Genomic DNA, 18,312 nt, shown 5'->3' on the forward strand with positions numbered 1-18,312 from the left:
ACGCACTAACGTTACTCCACAGGTTTGGATCACACCAAAGAATATAATGTTGGATATATTTTACTACAGTGTGTATACGAAGAAGTGGGCAAAACTTCAGGTATGGATTTCTCATACCGGTATCTATAAAAAGAAAAAATGGTTACATCAACATGGAACCGGAAATGCTTGGTTTCTGAGTAGAGCTTTGAAAATATGATCATATTGCACTCCAATACATTTGTTTGCTGGAATCATTTTGATATATTATATTTCCTTAGATGAACTGTTCAAAATGTTCGTCTCCTGCCTGAATACAGACCGCAATTCGTCGTCGCATCGAGGTTCGAACATACTCCCAAATTCCTGGTATAGTTCTTTATTGTCTGACAGCCTTTCAGAATCCCCTGGGAGTAACAGTAACAAATTTAAATGATACTCGGGAGGAAATTAAACACAGAAAAAATATGGGAAATGCCTATTATTATTCGGTTGAGAAGCTTTTATCATCCAGTCTGCTGTCAAAAAATCTGAAAGAATTTATAAAACAGTTATATTACCGGTTGTTCTGTATGGTTGTGAAACTTGGACCCTCACTTTGAGAGAGGAACATAGGTTAAGGGTGTTTGAGAATAAGGTGCTTAGGAAAATATTTTGGGCTAAGAGGGATGAAGTTACAGGAGAATGGAGAAGTTACACATTGCAGTACTGGACGCCATTGTATTCTTCGCCTGACTTAATTAGGAACATTAAATACAGACATTTGAAATGGGCAGGGCATGTATCACGTATGGGCGAATCCAGAAATGCATATAGAGTGTTAGTTGGGAGGCCGGAGTGAAAAAGACGCTTTGGGGAGGCCGAGACGTAGATGGGAGGATAATATTAAAATGTATTTGAGGGAGGTGGGATATGATGTTAGAGAGCGGATTAATCTTGCTCAGGATAGGGACCAATGGCGGGCTTATGTGAGGGCGGCAATGAACCTCCAGGTTTCTTAAAAGCCGCTGACGAAAAGTTCCTTTATTGTCCACAGCAGCCGAATACACCAGCGACTTTAAGTGCCCCCACAGAAAGAAGTGAATCGAATCTAGGAAGGCAATTTACAGCAAATGAGGAAACCTGAGGTTCCAGAAATAGAGACAAATGCACGTTAATCTTTATGCGAGCGTCACGGTCAAGTGAAAGCACTCTGTCGTCTACCAGGAAATGAAGATTCTCTAAAGCTGTCACCTTTTAATAAAACCCTTCACCTACATACAAACTACATGGTCTAGATATCTGAATTTTGTTTGTGACTAAAGAAAGAAGTTAACAATAAACAGTATCGTCTGCAACGGCAAATAATTCCTTTTGATATTGCATAGAGTGATAACAAAATTCCATATAAGCCTACAAGTTTTAATCTTTTTCGTTGTATTCTTCTCCATCCTCCTACACTATCACTCTAGACACACCTGGCTGACTAGTTGTCCTGCAATCAGCAGAGTAGCGACAGCAAACAGATGTTCCACTCTCCCCAGAGCAGCGCAATTAATCTTACAACCTCCGCGGACGATTTTTCTCCGAAACGGTAAATTTTGTGTCCAATTCTCAGGTCGGGAGCCAACGCAACCCTAGAAATGGGAGCAGAGACAAATACTCTGTCTGGGTCACGTGACAAGGGAACGGAAATGGACGCGACGTCAAAAGTCCGTGCATTTGTTGGACGGTCCCGAGAGAACAGCTCGTTTGTTGCGCGAACTGCTCCTTCATACATTTGCGAGTCATTTAACCCTACGATTCCCGCTTGCGGAAGTGACGCTTAGCGGAAGAGGCCATAATGCCCCACTCGGAACTCCAGGCAAAAAATAGACTGGGTGCAAAGTAGAGAGCGAACATCTCCCAGAGCCCTTTTCTCCAGACATTGCGCACATTTCGAATAGGCCTATGTTGTTTACAGCAAACCGCAGAGTATCAAATATTGCAACTTGCAATTTTGTTTCATTACTGGGAACTGAAGTCAGATCCATAAATCCCTTTAAAATTTTATAGCGATTCTGACTTGATTTGAAAATATTCCAATGAATGTGCAATATTAAATCCGCAAAACTACTACACTTTATGCACCAGTATGAATGCTAATTGAGTGAAAGTTTAATATACTTCCTACAGCTTGAGGCAAAAGTAAGATTACGAGAAGGAAATTAACAGAGGAGGAATGATTACGAGAAAGAAATTAACGGCGAAAGAGAAGGATGACGAACGAGAAATTGACGAAGGGAAAGAATTTTCTAGGAAGAAGTAGACGGCGAAGGGAAAGAATGACGAGAAAGAAATTAATGACAAAGGGGATGGATGACGAGAAAGGAATTAACTAAGTGGAAGGATGATGAGCATAGAATTAACGACGAGGAGAAGGGTGACGAGAAAGAATTAATGACGAAGGGATAGGATGACGAGAAAGGAATTAACGGCGAAGGGGAAGGATGGCGAGAAAGAAAGTATCGACGAAAGAGAAATACAACGAGAAAGAAATTAACGGTAAAAGGATAGGATGGCGAGAAAGAAATTAACGACGAAGGAGAAGGATAGCGATAAATAAATTATCGATAAAGGGAAAGGATGACTAGAAATAAATACGTCAAAGAGGAAGGATGGCGAGGTAGAAATTATCGACGGAGGGGAAAGATGACGAGAAAGATTAAGAGCGAAGTAAGGATGACGAGAAGAAATTAAGAGCGAAAGAAGGATGGGGAAAAATAAATTAAGAACGAAGTATAGATTACGAAAAAGAAATTAAGAGCGAAGGAAGGATGGGGAAAAATAAATTAAGAACGAAGTATAGATTACGAAAAAGAAATTAAGAGCGAAGGATATACGACGAGAAAAATTAAGAGTGAAACAGGAATGATGAGAAAGAAATTTAGAGTGTAGTAAGGATTAGATAGAAAGAAACATCGGAGGAACTGTGTTGAGAGAAATATATATTCATTTAGTGTTTTGTCCAAGGGCAGGTCTTTCACTGCAAACCCAGCTTTCTCCAATTTTTCCTATTTTCTGCCTTCCTCTTCGTTTCCTCAAATGATCCATAGGCTATATCTTAATGTCGTCCATGATCTGATATTTTCTTCTACCCCGAACTCTTCTCTCGTTCATCATTTCTTCCAGTGCATCCTTCAGTAGGCAGTTTCTTCTCAGCCAATGACCCAACCAATTCCTTTTCCTCTTGCTGATCAGTTTCAGCATCATTCTTTCTTCATCCACGCTTTCCAACACAGCTTCATTGAAAGAAAAAAAATTGAAAAACTTAATTTTTTAGGAATAGGATATTATGAAAGAAAGAAGATAAAAAAATAACTGCAGTAGGTGTAAAATTGAGAATGAAAGAATGGAAGATACCAAAGGAGAAAGATTCGATCTGGTGCTGTAAATTGAGCCTCGGGGTAGCTCAGTGGTTAGAGCGCCCAGCGCGTAGAACTGGGGTTCCCGGCGCCGGAGCGAATTTTTCTCCATTAATAACGAATGGAAAATTGAGTCATGGAGGAGGATTAATTAAGCAATTCCCTCAATTATTCCTTTATTTTAATTTCATTAAGGTATAGATATGTTTATGTTTATATTTTTCCACCTGATCGAAGAGTAATTTAATATAAATTTTATTTTAAAATTCTGTCGATAACAAACATGCTTGATTTCACGCTGTTGATTTTATTACGATTCGATGTAGTTCCGGCTAGAAATAATAATAATAATAATAATAATAATAATAATAATAATAATAATAATAATCGTGTTCCGGCATAGCTCAGTTGGAAAGAGCACTCAGCGCGCAGAGCTGAGAGGTCCCGGGTTCGATTCCCGGTGGCGGAACGAATTTTTCTCGATTTAAATGATGAAAGTACACATTGGCTACTTCATAGTAGTCGTGTAATATTCAGTGAGGTAGGCGAGACCTCATATAATGAATATGTGATGTAATAATAATAATAATAATAATTCTAAAAAATTTACCCTTACCCCAATCAACTTTAAATTTTATGAAAATTCTAAATCATATAACAATATAACAGTGGAATTCCATGATTATGTGATCACTGATCAGCATTTGTCAGAGATCCGTTAAGTCAAAATAATGCGAGAATGCACATCTAGTTTATAGAGGATGGATATCAAATTAACACTTGTGTGTAGAGTTCTGAATAATTGCATGTGGTTCTCTTTGCAGCCGATGCTGGGACAGCTGCGACGGACCGAGGACACATGCGGGGATGAACAGCAGGAATACTACCGGGTCCGTAGCTTCTCTATCACTCCCAACGGGATCTTCAACCTGGGGGACTCCTTCAAGTCCCGACGCTCCCGCTCCATCAACTCGGTCAGTTCGACCGGCTCAAGCCACAGCGATGTCAGCATACCGCAGAGAGATCGCATCCCCAGGTACATCGCACATTTCTACACACTCAAAATTTGCTATCCAGACATTTTAAGAATCTCTCTTATGCTGAGTTTTGGTGTCGGTTATGAACACAAATCTTCATCGGACAGTGACATAAATACAGAAATCATGTTAAGAATAATCGAAACTTTTTAATGACATACTATAGAAAAACTTTTCTATTTTAATTTAATGTCATACAAATAAAAGAAAATATTTTCTCTCTGTACAGTTGACTTGCAATGTTAAAGAAAATATACCATTTAAGCGTCCTTGATACTGAGAAATATGTTTTAATTATGCTTCTGTCCCTATACAGATTGCCCCAAAAATCCCAATATATAGAGAATGTAATTTAAAAATATAAATGTCACATAATGAGCTCAATATGGCGGCCTTAGAGATTCAGGCACAGATCTGTGAACGCGTTCCAACCAATTTCAATGCAGACTCTGAAACATGTACGTCGTCACATGACGGGCGTCGACATGCGGGTTGCAGATGTTGCGAGTTCCTGATTTTTGCCTGGTAGACCTGCGACTTAAGGTGACACCATAGTAAAAATCATAGTGTGTGAGATCTGGAGAGCGGGTTGGCCATATTGAGTACATACATGTGACATATTTATTTTGAACTGACATTTGTTATGTATGTAGGTTTTGAGGCATGGCGACTTCTCTTAAACTAAATGGCATACATTGTAGGCCCTACTGCAGTAAGCCAGTTGGAAAAGTTGTTTAATTCCTATTTCTCCTTCTTCTTTTTTCTTCTTCTTTTTCTTCTTCTTCTTCTTCTTCTTCTTCTTCTTCTTCTTCTTCTTCCAGTAGGCAAACATCCTGTTGAGACTCCAAATTGGTCTATCGATCTTTTGTGAGATAGAGCTATATTTCTGTGTCCCCTTAAGCTTGTAATTCATAATTCTTCTGAGCAATCTTTCACTGAACATTCGATACACGTAGTATAACCATTTTCATCTCTAATAGTCAATTCTTTCATTTATGCTATTTATTTCTAATTCTTATCTCTTTCATCTAACCGTATGTGACCCATTATTGATTTTAAAAATCTCACCTCTGCAGTTTGTATCCTACTCTCATATAGACGAATTATTGATCTAGCTATTGTTTTATAGAATTCATCGTAGTCTCTTTTCTTGTTTTAGTTTAACGATTTTCTATTGTACCACATCTCATTAATATATTTAATTTCATATTATAATCTACTTTTCCAGAGTAAGATATCTTTTAAACAATAAAATTGAAGTTGCTAATTTGTTCAACTATTTTTTTAACTAGACATAGTTTTCACTGATAGAATTGCCAATAAAAAGCTACTAATTTAGTGTTAGATATTGCTATAGATATATTTTATTCTTTCACTATTTTATTTAATTCATAGATCCCATTCTGTAGTATGTCTTCAAATTATTGGCGATTATCGCTTGGCCATTAGCGTGCATGAGTGACAAGATAAAATTGATCTTATTGGAATTATCCTCAATGAAATTCTTATTTCTTATTCTTATTTTAAATTTGCACTTCCTACTGATTCTGAAATTTCCCTGGGTTTTAAGCGATATCTTCAGAAATTCCCTTTTCTTAACCCCTTCAGACCTGAATTTATATTAGACAAAATTGGAAAAGAAACTGGTCACATAATCATTCTGGGGATCCAAAATTCCCAAATCAATTCTTCACAGAAAATAAAAATTTTGGGACAATTTTGAGCCCTGGAGCCCCAAAATTTTAAATTTTATTCTTAATTCAGGTATAGAAATGTTTCAAAAATAATATTCTCCATTTCTGTCACATTGAATTTTTCAAAATATTTAAAAAAAAAAGTATCGAAGACATCCCAAAAAAAGAAACAATGTACACTATAATATACATCAGGCCTGAAGGGGTTAAAAATGAAAGTATAATTTTCCCAAGAATAGAAAACTTCCCTTGACTTAACATTAGTGAGTTCTAGAGCCGAATAGATCATTAAATTTGTCTGCCGCCGGAAGGGAAGATAAATAACAAAAACACAAGCATTTATGGCTTTAAAACATCTAAAAATGTAGCACACAGCGTAAAGGATATAATAGCCAAATTGATGGAAGTTGTATAGCATATTTAACTGAAGAAACATTGTAATAATTTTGTTACAATTGCAACGGTTTCTCCACAAAAATATTAGTTTTAGCGAGTCCTACATTTTTGTAAAACCTGGTAATAGCGAAAGACTAAGAAACTGTTATGAGCTAAGTCACGGGGCATGAAGTAATAGCCAACAAGACCGGTAGTGTTAAACATCTGACATAATCGAATGATACGTCACTTGCAATTATGACAGGTATGAGCGGAGTTGATGAATATTCTGTTCACGAACTTTCTGACATTCGCTTAATTTATGAAGAGGCGAGATGTGTCACGGGAGCGGTGTTTCTGCTTCATTAAGCACGTTTTCCTCAGCTTCGGTTTTCTACATAAGTTACACATTTAACTTTTGTTGTTATTGTCCAGATATTGAGATGGACTCTGTGATCTGACTATTGATTATTTACAACATATTATATTGAAATGAAAAAATGAGATGCACGAAAGCGTTTTTTCCTGTTCAGTGAACTGTGCTAATATACAAATTTGTCATTTTAGATAACGTAATTTAAAACTGCACTGTGTAAATTTGCAGCCTATGTACTCTCCATGTTTGGTTCTTGCGAATAGTTCTTCTCTACAATGAAGCGTATAAAGCCAAGACTAGATCAAACAAAGGATAAAAAATATAAACTTGTTTTGTGGCTTAGAGCGTCAATATCTCTTAATCCAGATATTGCGAAAATAATTGAGAAACAAAAGAAACCACATCTTGCAGAGAATAAGTTATAAAGATACACAAGTCTTGTTGTTATAGGCCTACTATTCGAAGAGATAAAAACAATTGTTTTATAATAGAGTATTTATGTTTGAAGTGTTCATGAAAATAGAAGTTCGTGTGACACCCAGTTAAAATGAAAACGAAGAGAAAAATTGTCAGGAATTGTCTTAATTAAACAAGTGTGTTACATAACATAATCCTGTTGTTTTGATTTGAGCAGTATGCAAACCATAATAAACATCTATTACTGTGATCCAATAAGAATTATTGGTCTTGTTATATCCTGTTGATAAAATACCATAAGTTCTTATTGCCTCTGATTGAGGTTCCGGCTGATTTTGTAAATAATCGGTCTTACTAATAAAAACTCTATATACAGACGTTTAACTGTCTTATACTTATACAATGAGTAGTTCGTTTATACGTCGTGTGTAAATTCCTTACTAATAATCACTACATACGTCGTGTATAACAGTACAACTGTTACACAACTACGTCATAGTTTCGTCATTACTTCATTGCGAAAGGTAATAGAATATCTGAGGTTCTCTATTGCATCCGGTAGAGCGTGTGCCGTATTAAGTATCAATAGTACAACTGGCTCTGATATACAGGGTGTTTAAAAAATACGGGGCATAATTTCAGGTATGTATTTCCCACATGTAGACAATCAAAATAGTTCATTACAACATGTGTCCGGAAATGCTTCATTTCCGAGTTATGGCCTTCACAACATTGAAATTCATCGGAACGTTTTTCTTTCCGCAGGTCGTTGTCATTACAGAAGATGTTCAAAATGTCCACCTCCTGCTTGAATACAGACCTCACATCGATGTCTCATTGACCTGCGAACACGATCCCAAAGTCCAGGAGTATTGCGTATGTCCTCAGAACATGCCACAATTCGATTCCGAAGGGATTCCAAATCAGGCACCGGAGACGAATAAACCAATGATTTTAAATGGCCCCACAAGTAGAAATCGAGAGGGTTCAGATCAGGTGAGCGTGGAGGCCAAGCAATTGGGCCACCTCTACTTATCCATCGATCAGGAAACCTTCGATCCAAGTACCGGCGAGCCGTACGACTGAAGTGTGCAGGAGCGCCATCATGCAAGAAGTGAATGTGTTGACGATTGATCAGTGGAGTGTCTTCTAAAACATGAGGTATGGTGTTTTCCAGGAAGTTTGTGTACGCCTGGCCCGTAAGTCTGTTTACAAGTACATGGGGTCCAACTAATCGATCACCAATGATACCGGCCCACATGTTGTCCCATACATGCTGATTGTGGAAATTTGTTATGCCATCTCATGTGAACTGTGCTTCATCTGTAAATAATACTAAGGCAGGAAAGTTCGGATTTACACCACACTGCTGCAAGAACCACTGACAGAACCTAACTCGTGCAGGGTAATCTGCTGGTGACAGGGCCTGTACACGTTGCAAATGATAAGGATACAATTGATACTCTTTCAACAGTCTCCAGACGGTCGTATGAGGAACACTGACTTGCAACGCTACCCTTCGTGTGCTGATAGAAGAAGTCATGTTCACAGCCTCCAGAATCTCCTCCTGTACTTCTGGAGTTGTAGATCTTGGTCGTCCCCTTCCCAAACCAGGAGAGTTAAATTTTCCATACTCGCACAGACGGTAATGGAGACGTACAATTAATGTCTTCCGATCTGGACATTGTCGCTGTGGGTACCTCTCCTGGTACAAACGACGAGCCAGCGCAGCATTGCCGTCCGCCTTACCGTACATGAAGTGTATCTCTGCCAGCTCTTGATTTGAATACATGTCGCACAGTCTAACGCCTACACAACACTGAATGTAACCTTCGCCTCGGAATGAACTGTCAGAATGCCCTCTTAATGTCTCCTTTGACGGCAACGACCTGCGGAAAGAAAAACGTTCTGGTGAATTTCAATGTTGTGAAGGCCATAACTCGGAAATAAAGCATTTCCGGACGCATGTTGTAATGAACTATTTTGATTGTCTACATGTGGGAAATACATACCTGAAATTATGCCCCGTATTTTTTAAACATCCTGTATACAACTATATTTGGTCAAAGAGTACAAGCTACAGCAATATTATTCTTATTATTCTGTGCTCTTTGGTTTGTTCTTTTGTGGTTACAAGGCAACCGTCGTCATAAAATGACAGTCGATACGAACAGCTGTTAGAAAGGCGGCCATTTTTCCCTATTATATATAACGCTTAAACAAGGCGTTTTGTGTATATATAACTACTGCAAAGCAACTCCCATTGTATAGTTACAGACTGTTTATATATCCATCGCTTATGCATGGTTTATTAGTAGCGTTTTCTGTCTCAACTCTACATAAGTCTCGTATAAAAACTATACACGGTTTATTAGTGAGACCGATAGTATATTATCAGGCAGTATACATCTCACGTGACGATATGTGTCGGAGAAAGAACAATTGTTTTTATGCATCTGAAGTCTGATTAGTGTAATACGTAGCTAATCGGCGATGTATGTAATGGAGTGGGTAAGTAACTGGCCACCCTACCCCAATATCTCCTGTCCTAGTTGCGTCATAAATAGTGGCTTTCTTGTATCACTTGAGACCTGTCTTCGAATTGTTGACTAAACAACAGTTCTTTAATTTCGTTTGCCAGAATGATTAAATTAATTTGCGATAAGTGACATGCTGTAGATACTGCATATTTTTCTAAATAAAATATATGCCTCTATTTCGAAAAATGAATTAATTTTACACGTAGGTACGGACTGATTTATGACAGCTACTACGATACTGCAAGTAAGTCAGATGGGACACGATTTCTTTCTTTATTGAGATTCTTTATAATAATGAAGTTATTCCTGAACTCTGACACGTATGACGCACCGCCATAATTGTTCAATCGTTGCCCAATAGGCCTACATTCATCCCTCCATCGTCCTCGACAAGAGATACGTAAACAACCCTTACGGGTAGCACACTTCGCGAGGTCGCTCGAGGGCGCAAGAGTCTCTGTCGCTCCTGTTTACATCATTATAATGATCAATAAATTTAACAATTTCATTTAAAAAATGTGTTGTCTTAAAGATAGTGTCTGACGTGTCCACACAAATTAGTGCATGGAGGATCAATGTTGGTTGTTTCATTGCACATCTAGATAACAATCAGTGAAGATTTCCCTGAAGTCTTAAGCAGTGTAATAATCTAATCTCCGTTTCTGGAATCTGTGGAGTATAGGAACCAAAACAAGTCCTTTTCGCAAGTGGCGAATGGAGGGGGGGGGGCAGTCCAATAACCGCTCTGATGGAAAGCATTGCTTGAAGACGAGCGTCTAAAATGCCACCTCTACTTATCACCTGTCACGTGCATCTTACCCCTTAGCGGCCGTGAGCCGATGCAGCCCGCAATACACTCCCGCACTGATAGGCTTCTCCCATTCTTGTCATAGGTTACACCCAAATGCGTCGATTTACGCCACACATTCCAGAAATGGACTGTAATTAATTACAGTTTAAATGAGAGGATCTTTAAGGCAAAATTAATTACCCCGATGATAGGACGACATGGGAGAATGTTGAGTAATAGAACGTGGACGACAAATTGCCAATCAATTTTGTATAGTATAGCTTACTGTCATTCAGGAACATAATTACAATATGTTCCATAAGTCTACAATACCGGTCTCTCAGTCTTACGTGTCTATTTACATAATTAGATAACTAGGATTAAAAATAAATTGTCGGTTAATAAGAATTTATTTTTTTTTTCTATATGTTGTTTTCTTTTGTAATATTTCTGCAGCTACGGATTTAGATGTATTGTATCTTTTCAGATAGTGCGAAAATTTGTTTTTATATAATTTAGTAGTCTTTGTATTAAAATAGCTTTTACCATTTTTATTAGCTACATTTAAGAAAGGAAAAAATGTAGTATAATATTCAACAAAAATTCACTAAGTCAACAAATAAAATAAATTCCAGAACAAACTTTTCATAACAAAAGAAAACGTTGATGTACGGTAATATGGTTGATTGGTTTCCAGTGACTTTCCTGAACTCTAGACCAATCAATTCCTGAACTGATAGTGACTTGAAGATACAGTGCAAATTACACCAATGTTACGATAATAGGCGAGACTTATTTATAGGGTTCACTATTATCCGTGGTAGGTTTCGGAAAGTATCCCTCTAGGGTACAGGCGAGGATTACCGTACAGTTATTAGATAAAAGCTAGGAGTCGACAGTTTGATAAGAAAATTAGAAGAATACAGAAGCTTCTGGTTGAGACATGTACAATGTATGACAGAAGTATACATTCTTAAGCAGATGATGGATTACAGACCAAGGAGAAGACGAAGTTTGGGTCATCCAAGGAAACGCTGGCGATATTAGCTAACTGATGCGTAACAGGTTATAACCTAAAGATAAGAAAAAGAAGAAGATAATAAAAAGAAGAAGAAAATAGCATATGATACGGCAGTGATAAAATCCCTTTTAACAGAGATCTTCTTAATAAATTCTATTTTACTTTGTAGATGGTAACAAATCTAAAAGCAAGAGCTTCAAGTGTGCTTTGAAAGACGTGAAATCTACTGAAGATGCTGTTAAAAATAAATTAAAATAAAATTGTATTCTGTAGGTAGAGAAGGTTCCAATAAATAGAGGGTTAGTGTGTGCTGTAATATGGAAGGACACTTCTAAGAGACATATTTTCGCAGTAAAATATAATTTCACTCTGTAGGTGGAGAAGAGTTCAAACTAATAGGTTAAGGTGTGCTAGACTCTACTCTGTAGGTGGAGAAGAGTTCAAACTAATAGGTTAAGGTGTGCTGGAGTTTACTCTGTAGGAGTAGAAGAGTCCAAACTAATAGGCTAAGGTGTGCTAGAGTCTATTCTGTAGATGGAAAAGAGTCAAATAACAGTGAACTGAGATTTTCTGCGATAGATATAGTAAATAAAATCAAGTGAAGGAAAAACTTTTCATAATGAAATACCACTTCACTACAGTTTGAGTAGGATCCCAAACACGAGGAGTTATAGAATGAAACGATGAGGTTGGATTCCATGGATAAGGACGAATATTTTCATATTATAGTACGATTTTATTGTGCACAGATTATTTACAGGACTTGAGTTAAATTCTTCGTCAGTGTAAGTAAAGTTGAAATTGTCTGGTAGCAATTAAAGCTTTACTTTACTCAAACGAGAATGCTTTGTATTCGTATTTATTATAGCCTCTCTTCTTTAAGCGAGAGCGATGTCAAACATACCATTTGTTTGCCTGTAATCTTTGTTTTCTTTAAACGATCAAATGTCAAGTACCTACAACATGATTTTTACATGTGTATATAAACTGATATTATCTGTCTTTGATTTCTACTTATGTTGTTTCTTCTTCACTGTTCTTGTGGTGTATATAATATTTGTCCTTACTTTTATAATTTCGACATGAATTTATATATTAAACCATGCTTCAACTAACCGAACGTACATAGCTTTATTAAAATCATTTTATTATTTTATTTAACGAACTTCCAGCTACATATTTTAACCCTTCATGTAAAAATAATTTGAACAGCCAAAGAGAAAAGGATTCAGGTAGAAGCGTTCCTGGCCTGTTTTAATACTATTCTGAAATTTTCCTACAGAATCTAACATTAGCTAAATGAGTGGACAGTTTCGAGATTCGAGCCTTGGATTTCCACATTCACAGTGATACAAATACGACGTTAACTCTTATAATCATAAAAATTCCAATTGGGGTTTCTGAAATTGTGATTTGGAAGACTGAAGAAAATTCCTTTTGAACTACTTTCAATTGCGCAATTTCTTTAGCATAGTAAAGGTTGGTAATATTGCGATACTAATAATCAGGGAAAGGATTTATATGTAAATACATATTTACTTATAAAGCTAATATAATTTATATTTTGCATTATCTTTATGTTTCACAATGTGTAGGGTTGAAAAATCCTACTTTTATTTTCCATATTTTTCCATATTTTAGAGTTTAGTACATATTTTCGTTAATTTCCATATATTTTCCATATTTCATATAAAACAGTCCATATTATATTAGGTTTAACAATAAAACAAAACAAAATTCCATTAACTTTTAAAAATACATTTCAACAATAGAGATTTAAACACATGTTCAGTAATCCCTTTAACATCAGAGTTATTTGAAAATTAGCAGTCCTATCAACAATGGGAAAGTAAGTTACAAAACTGTATTAATTTAATTTAAAATTTTTAACAGACTTCAGTTGTGCAGCTCAACAGTTAAATGCCAGTCAGAGTACACATAGGTTCAGTTTTGTAAATCATACTATAAAGACGGTAAATATGCCAAAAGTACGTCATTCAGTCAATTTAAAATCAAAACTAACAAGTTACATTTCAGAATTTAAAGAAGATGGTTTATCAACTGACAATAAAATATTATTTTGTAATTTGTGTCAGTGTGCAGTATCATCTACACAAAAGTTCCTGGTGCAACAACACATTACAACTAGTAAACATCAGGCCAACAAACAACTAAATTCCAAGCAGAGACAATTGTTTTTAACACAACCAACAACATCGAATGTAAGATCTGAGTTTAACATCGACCTGTGCCGTTCTCTCATCTCTGCTGATATTCCTCTCTACAAACTAAAGAATAAGGTCTTCAGGGAATTCCTTGAAAAATATACTCAACATACAATCCCGGATGAGTCAACACTTAGGAAGACGTATGCTCCATCCATCTACGATGAGACAATACAGAAGATAAGAGATGAAATTAAAGATAGTTCAATTTGGGTTTCCATTGATGAGACTCCCGACAAAGAAGGTAGACTTGTTGGTAATGTAGTTATCGGTTTGTTAAGTGAACAATATTCTGAACGAATTCTTTTACATTGTGATGTTCTAGAAAAGTGCAATAACAAAACTATAGTTAAACTGTTCAACGAAGCTATGGGTATCCTGTGGCCAAAGGGTATTATGTACGATAATGTGTTATTCTTTATTAGCGATGCTGCCCCTTATATGGTCAAAGCTGGACAAGCATTATCTGTTGTATATCCTAAATTGACTCATTTTACTTGTGTGGCGCATGCATTTCATCGTGTGGCAGAAGTGGTCAGAGACAATTTCCCTAAAGTAGATTTGTTGATTTCATCAGTGAAAAAAGTATTTCTCAAAGCTCCCAGTAGAGTTAACGTGTTGAAAGAAATGTACCCTGAAATTCCATTGCCACCAAAGCCAATTTTAACTAGATGGGGTACATGGCTAGAAGCAGTTGAATATTATGCCGAACATATAGACTCTATTAACAATGTTCTCCTTGCATTGGACTCTGAAGATGCAGTCTCAATTGATACTGCGAAAACAGTTACCTGTGACATAAGTGTGAAGAATGACTTAGCTCACATTCAGCATACATTTTCATGCATCATAAAAACGCTCAAAAGTCTCCAAAATAGGCACCTTTCACTATCTGAAAGTTTTGAAATTATAAATAGTACTGTGGAACAACTGAATCGTGGTAGAGGTAAAGTTGCAGATGCAGTAAGAGCTAAGGTGGACACTGTACTTTCAAAAAACCCTGGATATGAAGAACTACAAAAGGTTGTTGCTGTGATGAGTGGTGAATCAACAGTGAAGATTAACTTGGACTTATCCCCAGCAGACATTGTGAAATTGAATTATGTACCAGTTACTTCTTGTGACGTCGAACGCTCTTTTAGTCAGTATAAATCTATCCTCAGAGACAATAGAAGAAGATTCACTTTTCAGCACTTGAAAGAAATGTTTGTAACCTATTGTTATGGTAACAGACAATAAAAATTGTGTTTTGTTGAAACTACATTGGAAGATAAGGTACGTCCATTATATTTTTTGTTTAGTTTGATTAAATGTACCAATATTTAACGTACATAGTCATTTTTTTATAATTTTAAGTCCATATTTAATTCCATATTTTGGTAAAAATCCATATTTAATTCCATATTTTGGTAAAAATAACTACATATATATTTACATATTTCATATATTTTTAGTCATATAAATCCGTTCCCTGCTAATAATATTATGATAGTTCTTTTTGAGAATTTTTTACAATTTTACTGAGCGAGAGGAAGATCGCTTTTTGCGTCAACGTATTAAAGGAATATTCGTGAACAAGTTTATGCACAAAACCGGTTCTTATCTCGCTCAGTAAAATTGTAAAAAATTCTCAAAAAGTACTATTATAATATTATTAGTATCATAATATTACCAGCCTTTACCGTATATAGCCTATCTTGGATTGGTTATAAGCGAGCTTGTATTATCAGCTTATTTCTAAGATTAATTTTCGTTTACTTTTTTAGAATTTTTTTCAGTTTTACGCTATTGTTTTCTTATAAATTATTTACTTAATTTTATTAACATTAATAGAGGTTTTAAGTTTGTTTCCAGACCTGGAAGGAGATTTATCTCTATTCCACGGCACTGGCCGTTTGTCCCTTGTCTTGTACCTGGGTATTTGTCCTACGTCTTCTAAATTTTGATCCTGCTTTGTGCTGGCCACACTATTAGAGAGGCCTGCATTGTGATCGAGTCTAAGTGTTCGTCAAAAGATACCCTCCCCTACACTCCATTGGGCTGTAACTCAGTATAAAGAAGAAGATTAAGCAATAAGAGGAAAAATAAGACAAATTTTACAAGATTGATCTTGATCCACCTTCTTCATTATTTTAAAAGTATTTTTAAATGGTCTGTAATTTGTCTTTATTGAATATCTCCATTTTTATTGCTGTTATTCAACGAACTTTAATGTTTTACTTTCTCGTTTGAGCTCAATATCATGAATTTCAATCTCTGAGTCTAATATTTATTATTTTGTTGTAAGTTTTTTTCTGGTTATCTTGTGTCATATTATATTAATTTATATACATACTTCTTAGTAGGATACGATGACTTTTTATTTCATGTACATCTTTCTTCTCATTTGGATCAACATTGTTCTAATTTTACTGCAATATTCATAATATTTAGTTCTAATATCTTCGCTTCAGTTTTAATCAAATCGAGTATAACCGCAAATATAATTTCTGATGCATCTATTTGCTGTATTTGTTTCTTCTTAAAGTCCATTTTTCTGAGCCGTGTAATAAAACTGGAACTCCAATTACCTTACATGATTCTCTTTAAATTTCTTTTTATGAATTTTTTTAATTAATATTCTTTTAGTAGTTAAAATAATTGTCCAAATTTCTTTAATTTGTCTCCTACGTCACTAAAAATATTATATGAAGTTATACATTCCAAAACGTTCTATCAGGCCTAAATTATTTATGCCGTCAGTGAAGTTTTTTCTTTTAAATCTAATTCTGTAAGGTGCTAATTATATATGTGGTGGAATACACATTACTCTTCTCTGCATTATTATTATTATTATTATTATTATTATTATTATTATTATTATTATTATTATTATTATTATTATTATTATTATTATTATGTGAACAAATGCGTCCGAGCCCACAGATTACTCGTTGATACTATCAAAACATTTTACTAAATATAATCCAACCCACTGGCGTACGCAGAATTTTGCCAAGCGGTGGGGTCGTTATTAAAATGGTTTACAATTTACATTATCGATATTTTAAAATTTGTGTATTATTATTATTATTATTATTATTATTATTATTATTATTATTATTATTATCACCATTATCATCATCATCATCATAATCAGCTGAGTTGTCACAAGGAGATGTGAAACTAGTTCCGGGAAGAAAGTTCATGACATCATCACGCTGCAGCGGCGAAGAAACATTTGCCAATGAGATATTTTCACTAACCTCGCGAGAACCACTATGCGACTTTTTGCTAAAAAAATTGTAAAATTGAGCTTTTCTGTCGCTTAGACATATCAAAGAACCCGGAACGATAATGTGAAGTTTATATTAAAAATATGAACTGTCAAATGCACAAAACGTTAAACGAACGTTTCATAATAAAGTCAGAATCAAATTAACGAACGGGTGAATACCCCTCTTAAAATTAGTTTAAAATCGACAATGCACAATATTTAACATATGCATTGCAGAACTGTCAAATCAACCTTTTCAGTATGTTTCAGAACAAGTTATATTTCACATTGTGTCAGCTTCATTTTATTGCAATGTTGGTACTGCTGTATTTGGTAGGTCTCTCTATAATAAAGATAGCATTGTTATAATTGGAACGTGCCGCAGCACCATGCACAGGAATTATGTTGAAGGAGTGGTAGGAGAACTATGCCTTAGGTCGATATAGATTTTGTTACTCTGATAGTGAAAAATTAGGGAAGGGAAAACGATTATGAATAAAAAAAAATACTCAAATCTAAATATTTCATTTTTTTTTCAAAATGCTCAAGGGAGGTTCAAACCCGGTAACCCCCCTTCCGTAAGCTCCTGATCCAACCCATTCAAATTCACACTGTGACATGGGTTTTTACAGGAGAAAACTTAAAAAGACTATTAAATTCTTCTTTTAATAATCTGAAATGCACGACCGACATTTATAGCTGTTGTGTAATGAACATTCAGCATTCTACATCAACTTCAGAGTTGTAGTAGATTTGCCTACAACGTGTGCATCACTCAAAGCTGCGAGACGACAGGGAGTAGCAATAATTCCTCTTGTGCTTGAGGGAGATTGGTTCACAGGACAACATTTTTTTGGTTAACTCATCCCCACTGCGCTCTGAAATGTGCATTCCTGCCATAGCACAAGACGGCGAAGAATGAAATTGTGAGAGAGGCTGGAAAAACTTCTGTTCATGTCGTCGGGAAAAACAGAGCGGCTTCTTGAGCGAAAAGAAAGGCAAAAGGAAAGAGAGTGGGATGAGAAAAGAGGACGTAGGGTAAAAGGAATATGTAGTAATATCAATATTTTCGATACTAGGAATCGTCTGAAGCACCCACCCATCAAAAAATGTATTTGCTCTTCTTTATAACATGTTACGTAGTAATGTTCTAAGGAGTACGCCTCCTAGGTCTTGAGGTGGCCCGGGTTCGATTCCCGGTCGTGAAACAGAGGGATTT

The 18,312-nt window shown here is 35.8% G+C and overlaps 1 protein-coding gene and 1 non-coding gene across 2 annotated transcripts in view; both read left to right on the plus strand.

Moving 5' to 3' along the window:
* The window catches only part of LOC138699784 (GTP-binding protein REM 1-like), a 405,969-nt gene that overhangs the window by 188,298 nt on the left and 199,359 nt on the right, over nt 1-18,312 (plus strand). Inside the window, exon 2 of the mRNA XM_069825933.1 lies at nt 4,187-4,398. Coding sequence (XP_069682034.1) covers nt 4,187-4,398 — 212 coding nt within the window. The remainder of the gene's footprint in view (nt 1-4,186; nt 4,399-18,312) is intronic.
* TRNAC-GCA (transfer RNA cysteine (anticodon GCA)) lies at nt 3,756-3,831 on the plus strand. The gene has a single exon. It is a non-coding gene; the product is annotated as a tRNA-Cys (tRNA).

This window comes from Periplaneta americana, chromosome 5 (genome assembly GCF_040183065.1).
Source record: "Periplaneta americana isolate PAMFEO1 chromosome 5, P.americana_PAMFEO1_priV1, whole genome shotgun sequence".
NCBI classification, from domain to species: domain Eukaryota; kingdom Metazoa; phylum Arthropoda; class Insecta; order Blattodea; family Blattidae; genus Periplaneta; species Periplaneta americana.